The sequence below is a fragment of the Periplaneta americana genome, chromosome 12 (genome assembly GCF_040183065.1).
Source record: "Periplaneta americana isolate PAMFEO1 chromosome 12, P.americana_PAMFEO1_priV1, whole genome shotgun sequence".
NCBI lineage: Eukaryota > Metazoa > Arthropoda > Insecta > Blattodea > Blattidae > Periplaneta > Periplaneta americana.
Window position 1 is genome coordinate 66,894,682 of NC_091128.1, and position 24,351 is coordinate 66,919,032.

Below are 24,351 nucleotides of genomic sequence, written 5' to 3' on the forward strand. Positions count from 1 at the left end.
AAAACACTCTTTTCTTCAGATTTTCCCACAACCAATACTGTGCTGGATTAATATCTTGGCTACGTTGCAGGCCAAGTTAAATGTAAGTGTCTACTGATAATATGGCCACCAAATAAATCAGAAATAGACAAACAAACAAACAAATAAACAAACTTGTTTTCAAGGCAATGCAAGAAATCCCATTTCTTCCAGAATGTTTTAGATTGTTTACAAAATGAAGAAAACATAGTATAATCAAGTAAAGTTACCTCTGACAGTAGTTTTGAAAATTTCTATATTGTAAAATAATTGACACAAGCTTAGAGATTTACATAAGATTTATATACAGTTCAAAAATTTTACTTAAGTACTTAGTCTATTTACGTCTTTATGAATACGTCATACACGCCATTAAAATTTTTAATTATTTTAAAGAAATTATGAGTAATATAAACCAAGTGTTTTACGTAAGCCTTTGATCAATTTACAAGCGTTGAATGCTTTGAGAATTTAGAATAATTGACACAAGTCCTGAATATCTTCATTTCTTAAAGCGATTTAATATTTATTTATATATTTAAAACGTTCAGCGTGTTCATATTGTTCTTACGACTTTATAAACAAGTTGCACAGATTATTACTGATATACGCATTTTAAAGCAATTACATCAAACCCTTAGTGACTGACAGATCTAAGCAACTTATTTAACTTCTTAGTCTGTCTACATATTTCGAATAACAATTAATGTAAGTTATAAGTATTTTGCATATTTTTGGAACAGTTCAAGAAATTCTTTATTAGTTCATATATAATTTTGAACTAATTTAGTGTATTTAATGTTGTTTATTTACTATTTTTAATCCACAAAAAGTGTTTAGTGTTTTAATATAAACTATTTTAAAATAAATCAGTTCAGTCCTCAAAGTTTTGTTTGTATTTTGAACAAATTAACGTAAGTCCTTAGAATTTATATGCATATTAAGGGGAGATGTCAATGAAAGTAGTAAAAAATTACGTGTTTTTTATTTTAATATTTATTTTATTTACAATTATTCGCTGTCATGGTGTCACGCTACTCTGCTTTTATAATTCCGAATTTGACGGTTTATTTTCCGAAAATGGTTCGATTCCCGCTTGGACTGATTACCTAGTTCGGTTTTTTCTGAGGTTTTCCCCAACCGTAAGGCAAATGTCAGGTAATCTATGGCGAATTTTCGGCAAAATCTCGTCAAAATATCATATCGCTATCACCAATTCCATCGACGCTGAATAACCTCGTAGTTGATACAGCGTCATTAAGTAATCAAGTAAAAAAAAGTCTGAATATTAGTTTGTCAAATTTTATTTTGAAATTCCACCAGGAAGTGCCCCAAAATAATTATTAAATGCCAAGTGCTACGCCACTGTTCTTTATATCCTAAACTTTATGCTTCACTTTCCGAAAGTTACATTTTTCTAGGACGTACCCATAGCCCAGAAACTAACTGATGGATTTTGTTGAAGTTTTGCAGATTTATTTCAATGTCAGGTAATATTGATAGCTGGTATATCTTTTCATTTAGCACAAAATTTATTGTAGAAGGGAAAAACAAATTTTGGAAAACTGTTAAAAATCATATAAGCTAATCCAACTGTTATAAAAAAATCCTAATAAAAAATTACTTGACTATATATGAAGTAAGAGTGTATAAAATTTAATTCAGTTATTTTCATCGGTTTTTGTAAAAATGATACAGAAGTAAAACGAAAATTACTAAAATCATTTACTTTACTCTTGCCCAAAATATTTGTTGAATTATCGTTATAATTGTCATACATTTTTCGAATGTTGTTATATGCAATCATATCTAAATTTCATAACACTATGTAACAAACTAAGGGAGTTACGAAATTTCTAGCAATGCATTGCACTTTTATTGACATCTTCCACTAACAATTTCACACAACTTCTTGTTGTGTTGTGTGTTTTTGAGGTAATTCAGACATATTTATTATTTTTAAATATTTCTATGGAATTCATGAAAAATATTTATAGTTTAATATCATAGAAGTTTTATGTTTAAAGCATTTCAGTTAAGTCCTTAGAATCTTGTTTTAATTTACAATAAATAAAAGCATAGTTGTTATTATATTTTAAAGTAATTAACACCAGTTCTTAATATTTATAATTACTTTAAAATAATCCACATAATTTTTTAATGTTTATACGCCATTAAAGCAATTCACGAAAGATATTCCCAGTCTCTTTATATCTTACATGAAGACAAAGAAAAGTACATATATATTGTATATACCGAAAGCACGAGGTGATTGGTGCTGGCCGTCACTCCCGGATCCATGGCTTCCTTGGATATTACTCTGTGAACTGCAACGCTAAAGCTAACTGGTCTGTCGCCACATTTTTAATGAATCCCCACCTCCAATTCACAATATCGCTCTTCAGCTGAGGTGGTTGAGTAGCGTACATCGTGATGTAATCGCGGTCATGTGTTTGCATATTTTACCGTCCTCCCTATCTTAACTGTGGCATTTTTTATGTTATCGTGTTTTGTAAAACTCTAGCACACAACTTGGATAGTAAACTATTGACAGTAAACATAACATAACACAGCAATTTTACGGACAAGACTTCATGCAACAATTTAAGGCCAAAGTAGATCAACTCAACTTGACAACTTCAAAAAGTGTAACGAGATTTAACTTAAATTCAATAAGAAAATCAGTATAATTAATGCGGCATATTCAGAGAGAAAATAAATACTACCTAACGCAACAAACTTAGGGGAACAAAATAGTAAAAGTTGACTAAACAAATCTAGGAAACAAAGCGAAAGGAATTAACTCGAAAAATTCAGTACGGGAATTATCATGATTTCATAACTTCGAGAAGGAAGGAAGCACGACTTGACACAATCCAGGAAAAAAAAACAGCAGGATTTTAACTCGAAAAATTCAGGAAGGGAATTAGCACGACTTCACGTCAATAAATTCAGGAAGCACGACTTGACATAATGAATTCAGAGAAATCAACAACAGGACTTAAGTTGAAAAAATAGAAGGGGAGTTAGGACGTTTCCATAACAAATTCAGAAAGGAAAGAAGTACGAATTGAGACAAAAATTCTTATGCTTAATTCCCTGAATTCATTACTCGAAAAATTTAGGAAAGAAATTAGTACGATTTTCAAATTCAGGAAGGAAGGGAAAACGACTTAAGAAATAAACTCATGTAATTAAACAGAGGAATTTGGCTAGAAAAATTGAGAAATGGGATTAGCACCATTCCACGCAACAAATTCAGGAAGGAAGGAGGGAATCACGACTTGGCACAATAAATTCACAAAAGTAAGCAGCAGTATTTAACTTGAAAAATTCAAGAAGGGAATTAGCAAGATTTTATATAACATATTCAGGCAGGAAGTAGGACTTGTCACAATAAATTCTAGGAACAGGATTTTACTCGAAAAATTCAGGAAGGAACTTAGCACGATTTTCAAATTCAGGAAAGAAGAAAGAAAGACTTAAGAAATAAAGTCAGCTAGCTAAACAGCACAATTTGGCTAGAAAATTGAGAAATGAAATTAGCACGATTCCACGCAATAAATTCAGGAAGAAAGGAAGGAAGGAATAACGACTTGACACAATAAATTCAGGAAGTAAGCAGCAGGATTTAACTCGAAAAATTCAAGAAGGGAATTACCACGATTTCACACAACAAATTCAGGAAAGAAGAAAACATGACTTGACACAATAAATTCAGGCAAGTAGACAGCAGAATTTTACTCCAAAAATTCAGGAAGGGAATTAGCACCATTTCATATAAGATTTCAGGAAGGAAGGAAGTACGACTTGACACAATATATTGTGGAAAGTAAGCAGCAGAATTTTACTTAAAATTTCAGGAAGGAAGGAAGGAAGTACGACTTGACATGATAAATTCTGGGAAGTAAACATCAGAATTTCACTTAAAAAATTCAAAAAGGGAGTTAAAATGATTTCACATAACAAATTCAGGAAGGAAAGAAGTACGATTTGACACAATAAATTCTGGGAAGTAAAAATCAGGATTTTACTTTAAAAATTCAAGAAGATATTTAGAACGTTTTCACATAACAAATTCAGGAAGGAAGGAAGTACGACTTGACACAGTAAATTCTGGGAAGTAAACATCAGGATTTTATTGAAAAACTCAGGAAGGATTGAAGGAGTCTTAGATTGATTTCATATAACAAATCAGGAAGGAAGGAAGTACGACTTGACGCAATAAATTCTGGGAAGTAAACATTAGGATTTTACTTAAACAATTCAGGAAGGAAGTTAGAACGATTTCATATAATAAATTCAGGAAGGAAGGAAATACGACTTGACACAATAAATTCAGGGAAGTAAACATCAGAATTATACTTAAAAATTCAGGAAGGAAGGAAGTACGACTTGACACAATAAATTCTGGGAAATAAACATCAGGATTTTACTTTAAAAAATCAAGAAGGGAGTTAGAACGATTTCACATAACAAATTCAGGTAGGAAGGAAGTATGACTTGACAGAATACACAAAATATTTAAAATACCCCAAAAAATTCCAGAGAATTGAAATCGGAAGACTTGGAAGTCCATGGTGTTAGTAAGTTACAGTCGTTACACCTGTTATGAAATCTTGTTTGTAAGAAGTCTCGAACGTTCAAATGAAAGTGGGCCGGTGCTTCATCATGCATTTAACCCAGCAGATGCTTTTCCCAAAGAGGCAAATCATCAAAAAGGTCAAGTAACTCATGATGCAAAAAATGGAAGTACGCAGAACCATTAAGTCTGCTAGGTAAGAAATGAGGTTGCAAATGGTCGAGATATATTCATTTGTTAACCACAATAAGTAGCATCATATCTCGAAAACGGTTGTTTTCCTAAGCTATGTTTATTAGAAGTTTTGCCTTCTTTCATTGTCCTCTAGTCACTCCTGCGGTTTGTACCTACAGTTGTGTGTGAAACAATGTGTATATAAACGTAAATAAATACAGTATACACGTACATGAGTATATAATATGTGTATGAGAGAGAGGAGAGAGAGAGAGAGAATGAGATAGGATCGTTCTGTGACTTTGTTACACATTTCTAAGGATCACAGAGGAGACAATAAAATTATCAACAACTTTCATATAGGAACCGGAGAAGTTTCGTTTTGGTAATTACAGAAGGTGACGGGTGTGCTAACCGATGTAACACTTCGGAATAATAACCCAAAGTGTTTGTTATTCGATTATAAACTTTCAATTAGTGTACACCGTACATACAGTATTCACTTGAATGATATAGCAATTACAGAAGTTGTTCAAACTACTTTCCACCAGGCTCAATATAGTCATTACATCGTCATGCCATCGACTATCAAACCCATTCGCAATGTATGCTGTAAACACGGATCTGAATTCACATAAACTTTCTACTATTTCCAAACATCACCATAGCAACATCAAGACAAGACAGTGGTTCACCCTGAACACTTCCCCAAAAAATCTATATCACACACGCACGCACGCACGCACGCACGCGCGCGCGCACACACACACACACACACACACACAGAGTCTTGTTCGTGACGTGCGACATTGCGTCGTTTGGTCGTCTTTATCAGTACAGTGTCCACATCCTGCTGATATTAACGGGGATTTACAGCAAGACCGTTTGCAATATTAATCGTATATCAGACCTGATGTTGGTAGCAACAATGCTTGAAGTGTGACACATGTAGGCTAATGCAAGCAAGACGAGCAAGGCAAACGTCCAATTTGTTAAAAGAGATCATTTGGAGGCTGTAAATAAAACAATTATTCTATATGGGGACATGTACAGACACGAATACAGCTATATAATTGGGAACACCGATAACATGGTACACTAGCGTTAAAATATATGTTATCCCTATTAATCGATAGTTCGTGTAAGTGTGGCTTCTTTAGTTATTATTAATTCCATGAGTAAGTGGCGAAGATCACAGTCAGTGTCGCCAATGGTAGAAATAAACTCGCATTATAGAATTCAAAATTTCATCCCTTTCTAATGATTGTAAAAAGGACTAGGTTTAGGTTTTCTGCGTCAGTAGAAAATGCATCTGAAGGTCAAATTCAATGCCTTGCCCCTCCGCACCGCGAACCTTAAAATTTCTCGTTATGTTGCGAGTGAATGTGTTACCTCTACCCCAGCCCACACATGTCTTGAATCAGCATAGGTCACGCAGTGTCAAATAGTGGTGCTATATGCATATGAGGAACATCAGTCTTTACCGATAGCAAAATTAAAAGCAGCGTGTTAATTGTGCAGTGTCATTGCTCTTTAAATTCCTGTATATTGCATTGTTTTATTATTTTTCATTTTTATTTTGCTAATGTCGTTTATTGCTCGTTTTGGCATTATGGAGGGTAAGGCTGGATCATCTGCTACCTACAGTATACCAGTTAAAAACGCAAATGAATGGGACAATCTGATTTGCGAAGTCACAGCAAAAAGACCGTTTATAATCTGTGTAACTTTCTTAAAGCTCTAGCGAAACATCCCAAAAAAATTGCCACAATCGAATTTAGAAAATCTCAAGATCTGACTGCAAATATGTGTGGAATTTCCAAACGTAATGTAAACAAGGTTTCGTGAAATCATCTAAAAACATCTTGTGAAATGTTCTTCTGCTAGGAAAGCAATCAAACGACATCGTCATGTGACAGATCTCAATGACTTCGATAAGAACATGTTGCGACGTTGTATTGCACTAGGAATGAATAATTATATTTCGTGCAGGCATATTATAATGAATATATTTTAACTTTCCACGCTCGCATGTGGAGAACTGTGTTGTACTCTGCCGTTTCCGCTTTACGTCCGCGAACGTGGAAAGATAACATTTATGCACTATATATTTAACATGTATGGGCTAATGTTTTCTTAATGGGTATATTTCTCATTTATTCAAAGAACGACTATATTTTATTGAGATTATCTATTTTGCGGAGTCATATTATATGAGTATTTAACATAGCCTATTATATGGACGAATATCTCGAAAACATATATTTCTGATTTTTAAAGATTGACTGTATTGTACTGGGGATTAATCTATTTTGTGGAAGAGTATATTAAACATGTACCGTAAGAGCCAACGTTTGCATAATGTGCATATTTCTCATATTTTAAAGAATGGTTGTATTAAACTATTTTATGCAGATATATTATACAGGGTCAGAGGGATCAGTGTTTTCATAACGGGTACATTTCTTCAAGGACGGTTGTATTGTACTGGAGATTAATCTGTTTTATGCAGGTGTCACTTTATAGGAAAAAAATAATATATGTTAATGTTTGCATTCAGGGGATAGCACGCTATGCACGAAGTTCGCTGGAAATTCTCTTTCCGTAAACATATTGTGACTGAACCGAAGCGGCAACTATGCATTGACCTTGAAGTGCATATTCAATTGATGCAGATTATAGGTCTACTGTCAATTATGAGAATACAGTAACTTATAGCCTTCTTAATCAACATCTTCATTTCTCTCAACACTTTTTACCGTTCCAATGAGATTGACGCCTATTGAGAACTAGCGGGATTATTTCAAAGTTCGTCAATTTGTTATATCTTTGGATTTGTGAAAGTTCCAGTGGTTAGAAAGTTAGCTTACACGATCAGAAAATTGTAGATCAGATATCATTGAACGCAAATGTACAGTTGTAAGAAAGCGGATATCGAACTCGCAACTTCTACATCATGTTTAAGTGCTGTGTAATTTTACTCTACTACGGTTATTTAATTTGAAATGGATAGTGTATTGCAATTGCCGTAGCGTCGTGGTCCAAGGCATCATATCTAGGCTCAAGTTACGAAGAAGGTCTGATTCCAGTCGTCATAGAGAAGGAATTTTCTAATGAAATTTCGCCCAGTGTACGAGACCGGTGTTCACCCAGCATCGTGATGAATTTGGGGAACTGCGATAGGGTCTACCGCTGTGGAGTAACTGTTAGCACGTCTGACCTTGTAACTAGCAGATCCGAGTTTAAATCCCGGTTGGGACAAGTTGTGTGGTTGAGATTTTTCCGAGATTTTTCCTCAACCCATTAAAAGAAAATGCTGGGTAACTTTCGGCGCTGGACCTTGGATTCATCTCGCTAGCATTATCATCTTCATCTTACTCAGAAGCTAGATAACCATATCAGTTGATAAAGCGTCGTAAAATAACCATCTACGAAAAGTAAGGAAATCAGGTTTCGAAAACCAGCTACAACGGCTGGGGGATCATCGTGCTGACCACATGTTACCTCGATACTACTTGTATGATCTCTAATTGGAATAATAAATTATTATGTAAAATAAGACCTAAATATTACAACTAGATTTTTGAAAAGGAGCAAATAATTAAGGTTTAAAGTCTTAAGGGTTATCACGATTGGTTTAAACATGCACTAAAACAAGACGTAAGTGCAAGTTTGAACCAATAAATTATTGAGATGTGCGATAGATTAATTAGTTTAGGAAATTGTATATTTATTATGTTTTCTGCTGACATGAAAATATTGTAAGAAAGAAAGATTAACCTACATATGGAATGTACCGATTCAGCTATTTCAGGTTCATGACTTACAGTATGTCGACATCTGATCATCTACTTGGAATAATAAATTATTATGTAAAATAAGACCTAAATATTACAATTAGATTTTTGAAAAGGAGCAAATAATTAAGGTTTAAAGTCTTAAGGATTATCACGATTGGTTTAAACATGCACTAAAACAAGACGTAAGTGCAAGTTTGAACCAATAAATTATTGAGATTTGCGATAGATTAATTAGTTTAGGAAATTGTATATTTATTATGTACAACTACATTTGTATTTAGATCTTTTGTTAAATTATTAAGTTTTGTACTTTTGTGAACAATATCAATAAAGCTATCTATCTATCTATCTATCTATCTATCTATCTATCTATCTATCTATCTATCTATCTATCTATCTATCTATCTATCTATCTATCTATCTATCTATCTATCTATCTATCTATCTATCTATCTATCTATCTATCTATCTATCTATCTATCTATCTATCTATCTATCTATCTATCTATCTATCTATCTATCTATCTATCTATCTATCTATCTATCTATCTATCTATCTATCTATCTATCTATCTATCTATCTATCTATCTATCTATCTATCTATCTATCTATCTATCTATCTATCTATCTATCTATCTATCTATCTATCTATCTATCTATCTATCTATCTATCTATCTATCTATCTATCTATCTATCTATCTATCTATCTATCTATCTATCTATCTATCTATCTATCTATCTATCTATCTATCTATCTATCTATCTATCTATCTATCTATCTATCTATCTATCTATCTATCTATCTATCTATCTATCTATCTATCTATCTATCTATCTATCTATCTATCTATCTATCTATCTATCTATCTATCTATCTATCTATCTATCTATCTATCTATCTATCTATCTATCTATCTATCTATCTATCTATCTATCTATCTATCTATCTATCTATCTATATTTATTATGTAGAACTACATTTGTATATAGATCTTTTGTTAAATTATTAAGTTTTGTACTTTTGTGAACAATATCAATAAAGCAATAAAGCTACTTGTATGATCGTCCACTTCTGCATAAGGCAAGTGGACGTGAGGTCAACAATCAGCTAGTCAGTCTTTACCCGTCATGGGTTGTCACGCCACAAACAAACGGAATATGTTGTAATCTAAATTGTGAAGTTTTTACAGATAGCGATTGCACGACCCTCGTATGAAGCATGTTGTGTATTATGCGGAGAAGTTGAATTAATTTTGAACAATTTTAGTCCTACGTCAAGTCTACATGGTCTAGATAGTCTTGGCTTTAGAATGGCTGCCACAGTCATTAAGGAACAACTTTTTTCGTAAGCCGGCCTCTAAGTGTCATGTTCACGGCATCGGCTGCAATGAATTAAAAAGTATCGTGTTTTTCCGCGACATAGTGCTTGTCAGATTTTGACAATTAAGACTCGGACGTTGTCAAAATGTCATTCAAAGACAGCTCTATGACGTAATTCTTTTAACTTTCGCGTTCTTTTTCAGTTCTGCGTACAGTAGGCCTATTCTAGTTATCGCATTTCTCTGCATGCATAATTGAGACCACATGCAGTGTCCTTAACTACAAACGGTGTTAAAATTAAGCACAAGTATCAAATAAAACATCGCGATATTCTTAACCGGAAGCGTTTTGTGAGGAGATTTTAAATCGCATGGATGAAGATTGATTTTAATGCAGGCCTGGGCGTTATTAACTTGATTGAGTCACTGCAGACAACTTAACTCCCCACTCCACCTTCCCCGGCTGGGACAGTAATGTTTTGGTGCGGTACGAGCAGACAAGAAGGTCAATGACAGATTGTATCAGGTGAGCATTATAGCTTTTACGAACTTTCGGCTCGCGTTGGTCGCCTAAAATACACCACTAGTGCACAGAGCCTCGGGTACTGCGCGTTTGTTTATAAGGCGGTGTAAGCAAAAAGGATATGGACGGAGGTCCCTCTCACTTCCCCTCTTATGCCCGGGGCTGCTTTGTGGATGTCTGACGAAGCACATTTCCATCTCAGTGGTGGTCATTAATTTTCAAAAAAATAAATGGCAGACCATGTATTTCATGATCTCACATACTTACTCGCTTACTTTTGGCTTTTAAGGAACCCGCAGGTTCATTGCTGCCCTCACATAAGCCCGTTATCGGTCCCTATGCTGTGCAAGATTAATCCAGACTCGACCATCATATCCCACCTCCCTCCACGTAACTTATGTAATTTGGAAAAATAAATTCTTGAGTCAATATCCAACTACTTTATAATCGCCCGTTCCTCTATGACTCTGTATATTCAATTACTGAAGTTGTTCTCAGTGGTATCGGTGTCACCATTCTAACCGTCATACATACATACATACATACGTTACGTACGTTTTTTATGTTAGTTGGTTATTTAACGACGCTATATCAACTATGAGGCTGGGTAACTTTCGGTGCTGGACTCCGGACTCATTTCACCGGCATTATCACCTTCATCACATTCAGACTCTAAATAACCTAGATGTTGATACAGCGTCGTAAAATAACCCAATAAAATAAAAATAAATAATCAATTATGAGATTATTTAGCGTCGATGAGATTGGTGATAACGAGATGGTATTTGGCGAGATGAAACCGAGGATTCGCCATAGATTACCTGGCATTCATCTTACGGTGGAGAAAACCTCGGAAAATACCCAACCAGGTAATCAGCCTAAGCGAGGATCGAACCCGCGCCCGAGCGCAACTTCAGACCGGCAGGCAAGCGCCTTAACCGACTGAGTCACGCCGGTGGCTCGTACATACATACATACATACATACATACATACATGCATACATGCATACATGCATACATACATACATACATACATACATACATACATACATACATACATACATACATACATACATACATACATACATACATACATACATACATAGCTACAGGTAACGAAACAAGTTAAATATAATCTTAGAGAAATAGATTGATTGTAGTAGACATGTAGGTAATCCGATGGAAGGATTGATGAATGGATACATACAGACTGACATGATAGGCACAGAGACAGATAGACAGACAGGCACAGAAACAGACAGACAGGTGGATGGTTGGATGAGTGGCCTTATTTATTTCTTATGTTAGTTTTCTCACATTTATTTATGTATGTATTTATTTATTTAGGCCCTACTAATATATTTATTCGCTGAAGATAAAACCTCTTGACTGCATCAATCAAGTAATGCACTATCTTCAGCATTGATGTTTTCTCCTAATAATGTGTAGGAATATTTCATTGCGTGACGAAAAGTGAGAAGCAATTGGTTTGAATGATGCACTTCTTTAATAAGAAATCTTTCAATGACATCCGAGAAGAAGAGTACGCTCGGATTGATACTGTACCTCAAGCAGAACTTTCAACAGCCAGCAGCTGCATTTCCGGCTTCCTTCAGGAGATAATAATTGGAGAAATGAGATCAAAGTTTAGCCATGAAATTACCTGATATTCGGCTTAAGACGGGGAAAATTTAGAAAAACCCCACCTATACAATCAACCAAAGCGGAAATGAATCCACTCGGAATGAACAGGAAAACGCGCCTACCACCTGAGTTACACCGGGGTTTCGGTGTTACGGGCAACACATATGATTTTATTTTCTTATATCTCTGCTATAAGACGATTACGTGAGGTATATTCAGTATGATAACACCGACAGCATACTGACTACTGTATGTGTAGTGTACACAAAACATTCACGCGTAAGGTGGAATTCGAAACTCGCGACCGGAGCTTGCATGATTGTTCTTATTTATGTTTTAGTTAGTGTTCCACATGCATTTCAGTTATTCGTGGGAGTTGCGTTTTATTTAACGGCTCTTTCTACTGCAGAAATAATTCAAAATCGAAATTCAACGTGAGCGAAAAATGGCCGATAAATTTTGCATTTTTCTCTATCAAGGACCACGGGGTCTTTGACATAACGCAAATCTACGGTATGGGGTCCACAGTTTTATTCCCCCCCCCCCCGGAGGAAGCCATGCTGAAGATTTTATCGCCGCTTTAAATTCATCAACCTTACCCGGATTTGAACCCGCGGACATCGGATGCAACAACAGAATGATGACCGATGTACCAGTAAGAACTAAACAATGAAGCTATCAAATTCCTACATTATAAAGGTCTCAGTCTCGTTCATACGTATTATTATTATTATTATTATTATTATTATTATTATTATTATTATTATTATTATTATTATTATTATTATTATTGGTACTGCTACTAGCACAGTTCTTCCAAGTGTTTGTATATCCTTCATGCCAAATATATGTATTCTATTGAACCATGAAAATATGAAAAAGTGTTCAGTCTATTGTTAAAATTGTATTTTCTAATCGCAACATACGCAGATCAGAGTTTCCATTAGCTGGAAAATTTCGCAATATTTACTACTTTTGTAATGGCTCAACCCTAGCAGATCCCACTACACGAGATGGCACACTTCACATCACTGGACGCCACACAACCACCACAGTCGATGGAAACTTAAAAGCATTGCTCGAGTGAACTTCAATGTGAGATCGCGTCTCAACCAGCAATCAGCGGGCAACCTACCCGTCGCCCTTCACGAAACAACGCCTTTCACCACCGCGATGAAACTGAGGCAAGGAGTCGCTTGCAATTCCCATCGGAATGTGTGAGCTTAGCATTGACGCAGTAACTTACACAACCCACCAATAGCACTGAAACGCTTCTCTCCCTCCCTTTAAAAAAAAAAAAAAAAAAAAAAACTAACTAACTTTATAGAAACGTCACACATCTTGACTTCAACTTTTATCGTTGCTGGAATTAATTAAACATTGTCTATCATTAGATTTAATATGTACTTTAAAATGAAGGAAATTATGATGTATATATGAAGGAAATTAAAATTAATGACTTCATAAAAATGACAACTATTTTGAGTTAGTAGGTAGTGAAATTTGACATTGTTTTCCTAAGTGACACAAAGTTTTAATTTTTTGTATGTAGAAATATCATCGCTATAACAAGTGAAGTTGGAGATTAGTTTCTGAAAAAGAATTTGGGATTCAGATTTTGAAATAAAAAAATAGAAAATAATAATTCACTAAATGGGTATATTTCAGCCATTTTAAAGGTGAATTCAAAATTTCTATGACATTTGACCCCTAAACTTACGTCCCTTGAATAGTCTTGAGCACAATTTTGATATTGGTTTTCAGAATTGGAAGATACGGTAAACAATTACATCTTTTAGAGTTGCGTTTATACAGAGTGACACGCGGGAACGAGAGATTTTGAATCAATTAGCGCAAAATCAAAGTCTTACGCCAGTGATGTCAAAGCAAGCGCATTTTTCTGGCCTTGACGTCGTCCGTGGGCATTAATTGCTAGGTATGGAAGGAGAAAGGATTATGTATATAAATAAGCAGCCTGTTAGATTATGAAAATATTGGTGTACAAACTTTAAGCGGAACGTGAAATTTTATGTCGTTATTTTCATATGACTTCCTTATGTTTGATATGTTCTATATTGTTTGCAAAACAAAAGCACTAACACCAATTTCTTAATATTGCAGTTGTGTTTTAAACGTTAATAACATAATAAAGAGTAAAGAAGGAATATTAATATAAATTCCATAGTACCTACAACTATAGGCCTATTGTATTAAGTGAATGAAACACATCCATCATCCATAAAGAAAGTGATATCCCAAAAAAAGAGATTGAATATGACATGTTAAGTTGGAATTGATATTGATGGTATCTTTAGCCTTATAAAAGTAATCAGTAAACTAATGAAACCAATATTATAGTACAAAGCAAAGTTACCTAGATATATGTTTTAACTGTTACTAATATTACATATCAAAACTCTTATCGCATTATGCTTTAAGGGGATAGGCTGGTCAGTTTTGTAATTTCCACATTTTTACATTTAGAATTGTGAAACTTTCACAGCATGTACTTCATATTCACACAATGCCCACAATATACTAATAAATTGTTATTAACATTTAATAATTGTTGCAAACAAAAAAAATTTACTTTATGAGGATATATTATTTTTTTAATAACTCTGGAAGTATTGGAGATAAATTCATGAATCTTTTTTTAAAGTGAAGCTGGTATCATAATCTACATTTGTGGATATTTCTATTTTCCTAGGACGCATTTTACTACTTCAAAATGCTGTCTAAATGAATTCTAACAAAAAAATGTTGCACAATTATAAACAAATAATTGATTATCATACTGATATTCAGATCACATTCATCATCCCCCAAATGCAGATAATGTAATGATGAACATATGCTAAAAATTTCAGCTCTTTATCTCTAATAGTTTCAGAGTTATTCAATAGTGAAGTTCATAAATACAGAAAAATATGATTATTGAGAAAACTGAAGTCAAAGTTGCAAGTGCTTTTTATACAGTAACTGATACTTTTTTAAACTTACCGATCTTCTGTTGGCCTATGGTCTTCTAAAATCCTCCAGCACTGTATGTGGTACCTTCCTTTTCTATTTTCTTTTGTTCAACCCTCAGTTTAGCTGATCTGACAATCTGTCTATACTTCTTATATTTTTCAGTGGTGCGAGTCATGTACAGGTTAGTTCTTCTTTCATCTCTTCTCCTAGCTATATCTATGGTGTTTCTACCTGGTGACAGACCACTTTCTTTCTGTAGTCGTACAACAGTACAGTATAATCCAGAATTATATTCTGCCACTGCCTTTCGAACAGCTAATTCAATTCGATGTCTATGAACAAATGTAGTCTTAGGACACTTTGACCAAATTATGTTGTGTATCGACTCGTTTGAATTTTGAGTTTTTCCTTCCACACATCTTTCAAGATGAGATTCATGTGCTAGTCTACTATAGAGAGGAATAACTGCTTTAAGTATATTTTCATTGATTGGTGTATGTATACGGTCACCATGTTTTCCAGGGTTCTCACCCTTTGCAATCGTCCTATTGTAAAAACACCAACTTTCTTCACCTGTTGGACACTTTATATGCCGGGGTTCATCATCTGTAGAGGAGCAGTGGTATAATGTAGCATATATATTAGACCTCATAGCCTGCACATTGCCTAGATTTTGGACTATACTATTTCTATAGTAACGCTGTAAGGTTTCTATAATTTTGGCTTTCAGACTACCTTTGGCACCCCACCAAGTATTATACCCATCTTACTACTTTCTCCGACTAATTTCTTCAATCCAGTACCTATTATTTTGGCAACATGGTTCACAGTGCAGACATTTATATAGCAGCTGATTTGACGGGTAAAAAGTCATTGCACACAATTGAGTGTTACATCAAAATTTACAGAAAGAATTAGGGTATCCAGATAAAATATAAAAAAATAATTGTATTTTTCATGAAAATTCATCACAAATTGACCAGCCTATCCCCTTTAAGGTGATATTGGTACTCACAAGGGTTCGTGGTAACGAAAGACCAGATGAAGCTGCCAAAAAAGGAACCGAGATTCCATTCATAGAACCTGAGCATGTGCTGGGACTATCTCTAAGACCATTAAAGCAGGTTATCAGGGACTGGGCTCTCAAAAAACACAAAAACTCTTGGAACTCAAGTGAGGGGTGTAGATACTCAAAGGTCTTTATGAGAGATTTTCATAAAAAAAAGTCAGGTGATCAGTTAAAATTGAGCAAAAAACAGCTCCGCTGGGCAGTAGGATTCCTTACAGGACACTGTTCGCACAAGAAGAACCTGTACAGGGTGGGACATAATATTAACCCAAATTATACTCGTTGTTCTCAGAGAGAAGAGTCTTTAGCTCATCTATTTTGCGACTGCATTGCACTCTCTCATCAAAGAGCTCTCATCTTTGGAAAACATTTCCCAAAGCTTGATGAGCTATCAACTGTCCCAGTCCGTAGTTTGATCCAGTTCATTAAGAACATCAAACTATTAGACTGATCGGATACTGTGACGGGGATTCGCATTAGATCTTTTAGGTCGCGGTGCTTGGGTTGTTATGGCCTTCCCTCTCTTAAATTGAATTGAATTCAATTCAATTCAGTTCAAATAACAAATTCATATTCTAGAGAAAAGTTTTCTAATAGCCTATAGAATTTGTATACCAAATATCATGCACGTAGCGTTAATAACTCCGAAGATATTTAACTTTTTGTATAGATAAAGTAAACTTAGTTACGGGAAATTGCAATCAAAGAGTAGAGTCATTTAAAAACCTTGTGCACGACAATTTTGAAAATGGTGCCACAGCAGCTGACTGTGCCATAAATGTGTATTAAATTTTATGTAATGTAGTTTTCATATATGAAACAAATGGTACTGAAAATTCCAATCAAAGTAGTGTCATTTAAAAATCCTGTGCACCAGAGCGTTGAAAATGTTGTCACAGCAGTTCACAAGGCCATAAATCCATGTTAAAATTTATATAATGTGTTCTTCATATTTAAAAGAGTACTTAAAGGAAAAACAAAATGTACTGGTTTTTTCACCATACTTGACCATACTCTTCCCTTAAAGATGTTGTATGAATTGCAGGTCATCTGTCGTCGGTAAAATTTGTAATAGCAAAGTGATACTTGGCGAGCTGAGATAAAGGAGTCGCTATAGATTACCTTGCACTTGCCTTACGATTGAAGAAAACCTCAGAGAAAAACAGCAGTGGCTATATAGTGGAGAGGGTGTTAAGTTTGCGATGACAGAAATAATTTTGTCAGCGAGAGCCGTTCTGGGCGAAATTGGTTAAAGAAATATTTTGAATTCGTTTAGTTTATTGAATGTATGGTTTATAGAGTACAGAATATGCTTATATGTATGTATGGTTTATATAACTACATTTCTAAAGATACGACATTCCCATCTGAACTCCGGGCTGCTCCGCCGGCCGAAAATCCAAGGACAAGTAATGGTCCTGTGCCTTTTTTTATAGCCGATTATAATAAACACTTTTATCGTCCGCACCCATACATTCACGTTGTAATCCGAACACTAATGGAATTCCAAACAGAGAGCCATATAAAAATTGATTCAATTAACAAGAATGTAGCTAGGAGACTGGTAAAATATACTATAAAACGAATTAAGTTTACATAAGAAACATTTCAGGAAGTCGCTTGGATTACATTCAGCGCTTGGGTTATAGATACCAAAACAAGTAATTACATTATTTATTAAAAGTTATTAATTTTTGAACTGTATGTCACTCTTGTTTAGTAAAGGTCTGTATTTTTAAATATGTGTTAACTTTTTAATACTAAATGTAAGTTATAGGTTGTTATTCTTCAATATTTATGGCTGATTCCTTGCCACACTCGCCCGAATGATACATTTGCTTTTGAAATTCTCGCCCAAATGATGGATAAATTTCACCCCGAATGACACGACGCGTCGCGACGTTAGGGGATAGCGCGCCCAAATGAAAGCCCTCGCGTTTCTTATATGGACTGTCACGCCATGTTTTTTTTTTTTTAATTTAACATGTACTCCAAAAGTAATGCACATTTTCTTTTTAATTTATTTTTTATTTTACACCTTTGCAATTTATAGTGGTCATAGATACATCCTTCCCGCTTGTATTCAAATTTAATTTAAGTCTTTTCCCATGAGTGGCGCCATGATAGCACTCCTTCAAGATGGCTGCTGTACTTGACATTCGTCAGAAGCAAAATGCTTTTATCGAGTTCCTGTGCTGTGAGAACGAGACAGTGGGAAACATTCACAAGAGGTTGAAAAAGGTGTATGGAGATGCAGCTGTCGATCGCATTACGGTTAGTCGGAGGGCAAGCAGATTATCTGGTGAAAGAGGGCACGTCAATATTTGGGATACTCCTCTCAGCGGCAGATTGTGCACTGCACGAAGTCCTGACAATGTGCAGCGCGTTAACAATATGATTGTGACTGACAAACGCGTAACAGTGAAAGAATTGAAATAGGAGAAGCAAGTGTGTGCAGAATATTGAAACAGTTGGGGTTAAGAAATGTTTGTGCCAGGTGGGCTCCTGGGATATTGACAGAAGTCCACAAAGAAACCCGAAAAATAGTGTGCAGCGAATTTTTGGACCAGTATGAGAATGGTGGATGACTTTCTTACAAGAATTGCGACAGGAGATAAAACATGGCTCCATTACTTTGAACCAGAGAACTCTTAAGAAACTTCAAGGCGACGGAGTCATGTTCGACATTATTGGCAGAAGCAGGATTTTCTGCTATTGAACGATAACGCACGGCTACATGTCAGTCACACACACACCAGAACAGAAAATTTGGATGGACAACACTTACAGTCCTGATCTGGTCGCATGCGATTACCATCTCTTTGGTAAACTGAAGGAATCCCTTCGCGGAATGAGATTTGAAGATGACGACACCCTCGTGCACGCTGCTAAAGAATGGCTCAGACGTGTTGATCCAGACTTTCACCGTACAGGTATACAGGCTCTCCTTCCAAGGTGGCGTAAGGCAGTTGAAAGGGACGGGGATTATATGGAAAAGTGACATTTTGTTCCTAAAGAATGTATCTACATTGTATGAAAACAGCAAAACTGTAGGATAAATATGTAATTTTTAAATAAATGTTGTCCATTACTTTTGGAGTGACTCTCGTGTGTGTGCCTATATATATATCTCCCGTTTTCATTTCAAAACTTTCGAAGTTGAATAATTTAGATATGCAGAGGACACGATTTTGAGTAAAAACGCGTATAATTGGTTTTTGAGGTGGAAGTTCAAAACCACTGGTCATTGAATCTTCTGTTACAACCCTTTACTCTACCACCACATTTGAATTTAAAATTGCACGCCCTGTCATCATTTTAAAGGGAACGATAAAACGTATTCTTCTACAATAATAATAATAATAATAATAATAATAATAATAATAATAATAATAATAATAATAATAATAATTCGGCCCATTCGTTTCTGAGATAGGGCCAGAAACGTAACATTTTACGAATTAAAGTAGAGGCCTAGTAGTTGATTTATTTATTAGGTTATCTTACGACATTTTATTATCATCTAAGGTTATTTACCGTCTAAATGAGATGAAGGTGGTAATGCCGGTGAAATGAGTCCGGGGTGCAACACCGAAAGTTACCCAGCATTTGCTCATATTGGGTTGAGGGAAAACCCAGGAAAAACCTCAACCAGGTAACTTGTCCCGACCGGAAATCGAAGCCTAGTTTCGCGGCCAGACGCGCTAACAGTTATTCCACAGGTGTGGACTCCTAGTAGTTCATATTAGACTTTATCATAAAAATTCTGCGCTACTTTCGTATATACTGAAAAAAACATATGAGTATCTTTGTTTGCCCGGTATGACTGAAGTTCCTGTTGTCCAGAAATTGTCCGACTTTTTTTTAGGTTTATTTATACAAGTCCTGATCATCAGCCTAATGCACTTTCAGGACAACAATTTTTATCAGTTTTACTATGCTGCCATCTAACGACTGCAAAAGAAGTCACGTTATAACCCTGATGAAATTTTATCGAGTAATAGCTTGCAACCGTTATTCCATCTAGCGGTCGTTACCAAAAAATTTATTTTCTATAGTGGAGATCCTACTGTTGTTCTCTTTCATATCTTATTTCATAACCTGAGGATAGCCACCACCGTAGCTCAGACGGCTGAGGCGTATGCCTCCCGATCAGGAATTGCGCTCGGGCGTGGGTTCGATTCCCGCTTGAGTTAATTACCTGGTTGGGTTTTTTTTAGGTTTCCCCAACCGTAAGGCGAATGTCAGGTAATCTATGGCGAATCCTCGACTCATGTCGCCAAATACCATGTTACTATCACCAAATCCATCGACGCTAAATAACCTAGTACAGTAGTTGATACAGCATCGTTAAATAACCAATTAAAAACATGGGAACGGCCAATATGACATATATGTGATCAGGGATACAGGCTTTAACATGTTACGTCTTACCGCATGTGTAGGATCTTTGGATATTTACAGAGCCACCTACAGTTACAAGCCGAAGTATTCCTACGTTTGGCTACGCTGAGCAGAGGCTAAGGCCCTAGCAAAATAGATAACTGTTTGAAAACGGATTTGACAATTTGACAAAATAGTGCTTTGGTTGTGTTATCACATGTACATTTTCGATATTAAATTATAAAAAGGTATTTGGATATGATCAAGTTTCAGAGTATTGATGTAATTTATTACGGAATCCGAAATAGTGTTTTGAGTTTCAGAATATTGCATAAGTACTTTTATACAAAGACTGTACCATTGAAAATAAATTAATTAAAAGCATTTATGTTTTTATTGATGATGTAAGGTTAAATAAATAAATAAATAAATAAAAATAAAAAGAAAGAAAGAAAGAAACGAACAACGAACAAACGAATAAATAAATAGATAAATAAAATGTTCCTTGTATGAAAAATAAGTGGCCTACATCAGTAAAGCAAAAATGACGTACTTTCTCGGTAGCGTATTCTGAAGTCGACCAAATTTGTAGCTAGCAAATTGACGATGTTTTGTCGCTTTTATGGTGTTTCACCTGTAAAGCGAAAATTCTAGGTTATCATATTCATTTTAATAACTCATGCGATTATCTGTCGTGTTTTCCTATAAATATTTAAGATGTCGAGGAAGCCAGTTTTGGTTCAGCCTGGCCAATCACCATAATAATTCTGTTCTCCTTAATTATTTTAAAATGAAATTTTAAATAAATATAACTACATAAAATAAGTAAATTAAGAATGTATACTATGCAATAAAGTAAACATATAAACACACAGATCAAAGTATTAAAATGTAAATCCGTAAATACAGTTAAGCCAAGAGTGAAAAAACATACCTACTTCTGGTGAGGTCACAAAATAAGTGTTTACAAAGAGCCATCACCTTGAAAATCAGCTGATTAACTTTATTTATACATATACTGTATCAGGCGAGATTCTACAACTTGACTCGAACAATATTTGTGCTCGACCACAAACCACAAGCAAGGCTATGGAAATGTAATTTATAAAATATTAATGTCTAAAAGAATTATCAGTCACTTTGTCGTCATTAAGCTTAAAAATTTCCAGAGATTACAGATACTTTATTTGCATGTATTGTCTTATTTTTATCGCCATTACGCACTTAGCTTATAATACATAAACAATGAACATTTACTACGACCGCGAGCATAATGTCATCAACGCACACTTGTATGAAATTAATTTACCTTGAAAATCGACATTAACACAGACACATGGATTTGGATCGTAGGCCTCTGTTCGACAGTTCTTTGCAGTGTTGACCTAAGGCTCCGAGTTTCTATGTCGGTGGCTCTGGTATTTGTCAATAAGTTGTGAACTAGTGTTGTGATTCTGATACGTTTTAATGAACAACAATATTACGATTACAGGGTTTAAAATTAATACAAGCCATTTATAACAAAAGCAATAGAAATAGAATCATAATAATAGTTCCCGCTCTACTGGTAAATGCCCAAAGATCCTACACACGCATTATGACCTAAGATGTTAAAGCGTGCAACGAGCCTATAGTGACAGTAATTAAGAAGCGAGTATGGATGTTTATGAAACGAGCGCAAGCGAATTTCATAATTTTCATACGAGCTTCTTAATTACCATTATAGGCGAGTTTCATACGACTTTTTATGCTCGACCATATTTCTAACTTGAAATTATTCAGATGTATACATTTTATTTGTATCTGACAAGATCAGAAGTAACCTTGTTCTAGGTCGTGAATTGTGAGATGTGCGCAGACGCGAAAGTATTGATTTTTTCCGAGGAACAATAATGTCATTGACCTTGATGTAATCCCGTTAAACTTGATATAACCTTGATTATTGAATTTGACATTGAAAAACGAGATGACAAATTGAATTTATTTGAATATTATTTACAATTAACGCTAATTATTATAGTAACAGAACATAACCTTCTGCGACAGTATTGCATTTCCAGCCTCCGTGGCTTTTCGCTAATTCTCTTTCGATTGCATATCCGAGAATAATCGATACTTGCGGTTTTATAACGGTACAAAGCTGACTTGTCATTGGCTGAACACCTGTAAGCTGAGTTGTCATTGGCTGAACATCTGTACTTTAATGAGTAGGTGTACTTTAATGACTTGCATTAAAGGACTGCTACCAGGTGTGTAATTACTACATTTCGGCATGGTCGAGCATAAATTAACTTAAAAAACCGACGGACAATTCCACTGTAACAGTAACTACAGTCACATTAGGCAAACAACAAATCTGTTTTCTAATACACATAATAGTAGCACAGTACCTTCATAAAACGGTCTAATACAGTGATGTCAAACCAAGCGCACTTTTCTGACCTTGACGTCGTGCGCTGGCATCAAGCGCTAGGTATGGAAGGAGCAAGGATTATGTATATGAATAAGGAGCCTGTTGGATTAAGAAAACAGTGGTGTACAAACTTCAAACAACGTGAAATTTTGTGTCGTTATTTTATATAGCTATTTGCTTGTTGGTATTATCTATATTGTCTGTAAAACAAAGTATTAACACCAGTTTCTTAATATTGCAGTTAATAACATAATAAAGAGTTAAAAAGGAATATTCACATAAATTTCATAGTAGTAAAACTATACTATAATAAGTGAATGAAACATCATTCATGAAGAAAGTGATATCCCAAAGAAAGAGATTAAGTATGACATGGTAAGTTGAAATTGATCTTGATGGTATCTTTAGCCTTATAAAAGTAATCAATAAACTAATCAAAACAATATTACAGTACAAAGCAAAGTTACCTAGGTATATGTTTCAACTGTAACTAATATTACATAACAAAACCCTTATCACATTATGCTTTTAAGGTGACATTGGTGTGCAACTTCCTATCATCAGAATATTAAATTATTTTCTCGAAATCTGCTGAAGCTATAGAGCTAACGTTTTTACAACACATGTGCTATCTTTGTTTATGATGTAACAGTAGTTCCTTTGTTAATTCATTTTCTTACAAACGTTCTCCATGCGAATATTTTCAAAATTTTCAATACGTATCTTCAGTAATACATATTTACGATATATTAGATTTACGAAAACATTGTTTCAGTACCTGTAAGGCTACTAAATAAGCATTTCTGAAAATTTCACCTTTCTGTAAAAAGTTGAGAAAATACTGCTTTTGAATAAAAAAGAAACCCGTGAAAAATGAGCATTAAAATTGAAACTTAAATTCTTATAATCCACTTATACTTCTCAGACAAATCTAAAAATTAACATGAATGTAGTTTTAATAAGTTCTCTTCCCTTTATCCTTGAATCAGTGCTGGCCATCCTGTATATAGCTCAGGCTCTCCTGAGCTCTAAAGCGCGCGCTTGCCCATATGGGCATCAGTTGACATGACTGGTCTAATATCAACTAAATCTTAATTCATTAATTAATGGTACGTTTCAGGCTCATGGACGGAATAATTTTTTTTATAGACGGATAGGGTTTATCATCCCCTTTAAAATGATGCATTTGAAGACAGGGAGTGCAATTTGAAATTCAAAAGTGGGGTTGGGGTGAATCGTATGTACGTATGTATGTATGTATGTAGATAATGTAAGTATGTAATGTATGTATGTAACGTATGTAATGTAATTATGTTTTATTTAACGACGCTCGCAACTGTCGAGATTATATCAGCGTCGTCGTTGTGCCGAAATTTTATCCCGCAGGAGTTCTTTTACATGGCAGTGCATCTACTGACGCATCTACTGACATGATCCTGTTACATTTAAGC

General features: G+C 34.8%; 1 protein-coding gene across 4 annotated transcripts in view; it reads right to left on the bottom strand.

Annotated features, from left to right (window-relative positions):
• LOC138710511 (solute carrier family 23 member 1-like) overlaps positions 1-24,351 on the bottom strand; it is a 340,117-nt gene that overhangs the window by 117,805 nt on the left and 197,961 nt on the right. Inside the window, exons 1-2 of one of the 4 annotated variants that reach the window (XM_069841456.1) lie at positions 13,198-13,260; positions 2,275-2,345 (exon numbers count right to left, since the gene is read on the bottom strand). The exons of 1 other annotated variant lie outside the window; for it this stretch is intronic. In XM_069841456.1, coding sequence (XP_069697557.1) covers positions 2,275-2,319 — 45 coding nt within the window. In that variant the 5' untranslated portion in view covers positions 2,320-2,345; positions 13,198-13,260. Of the gene's footprint in view, positions 1-2,274; positions 5,538-13,197; positions 13,266-24,351 lie in introns of those variants that run through there. 2 more of the 4 variants (XM_069841458.1, XM_069841455.1) reach the window with 2 other exon arrangements.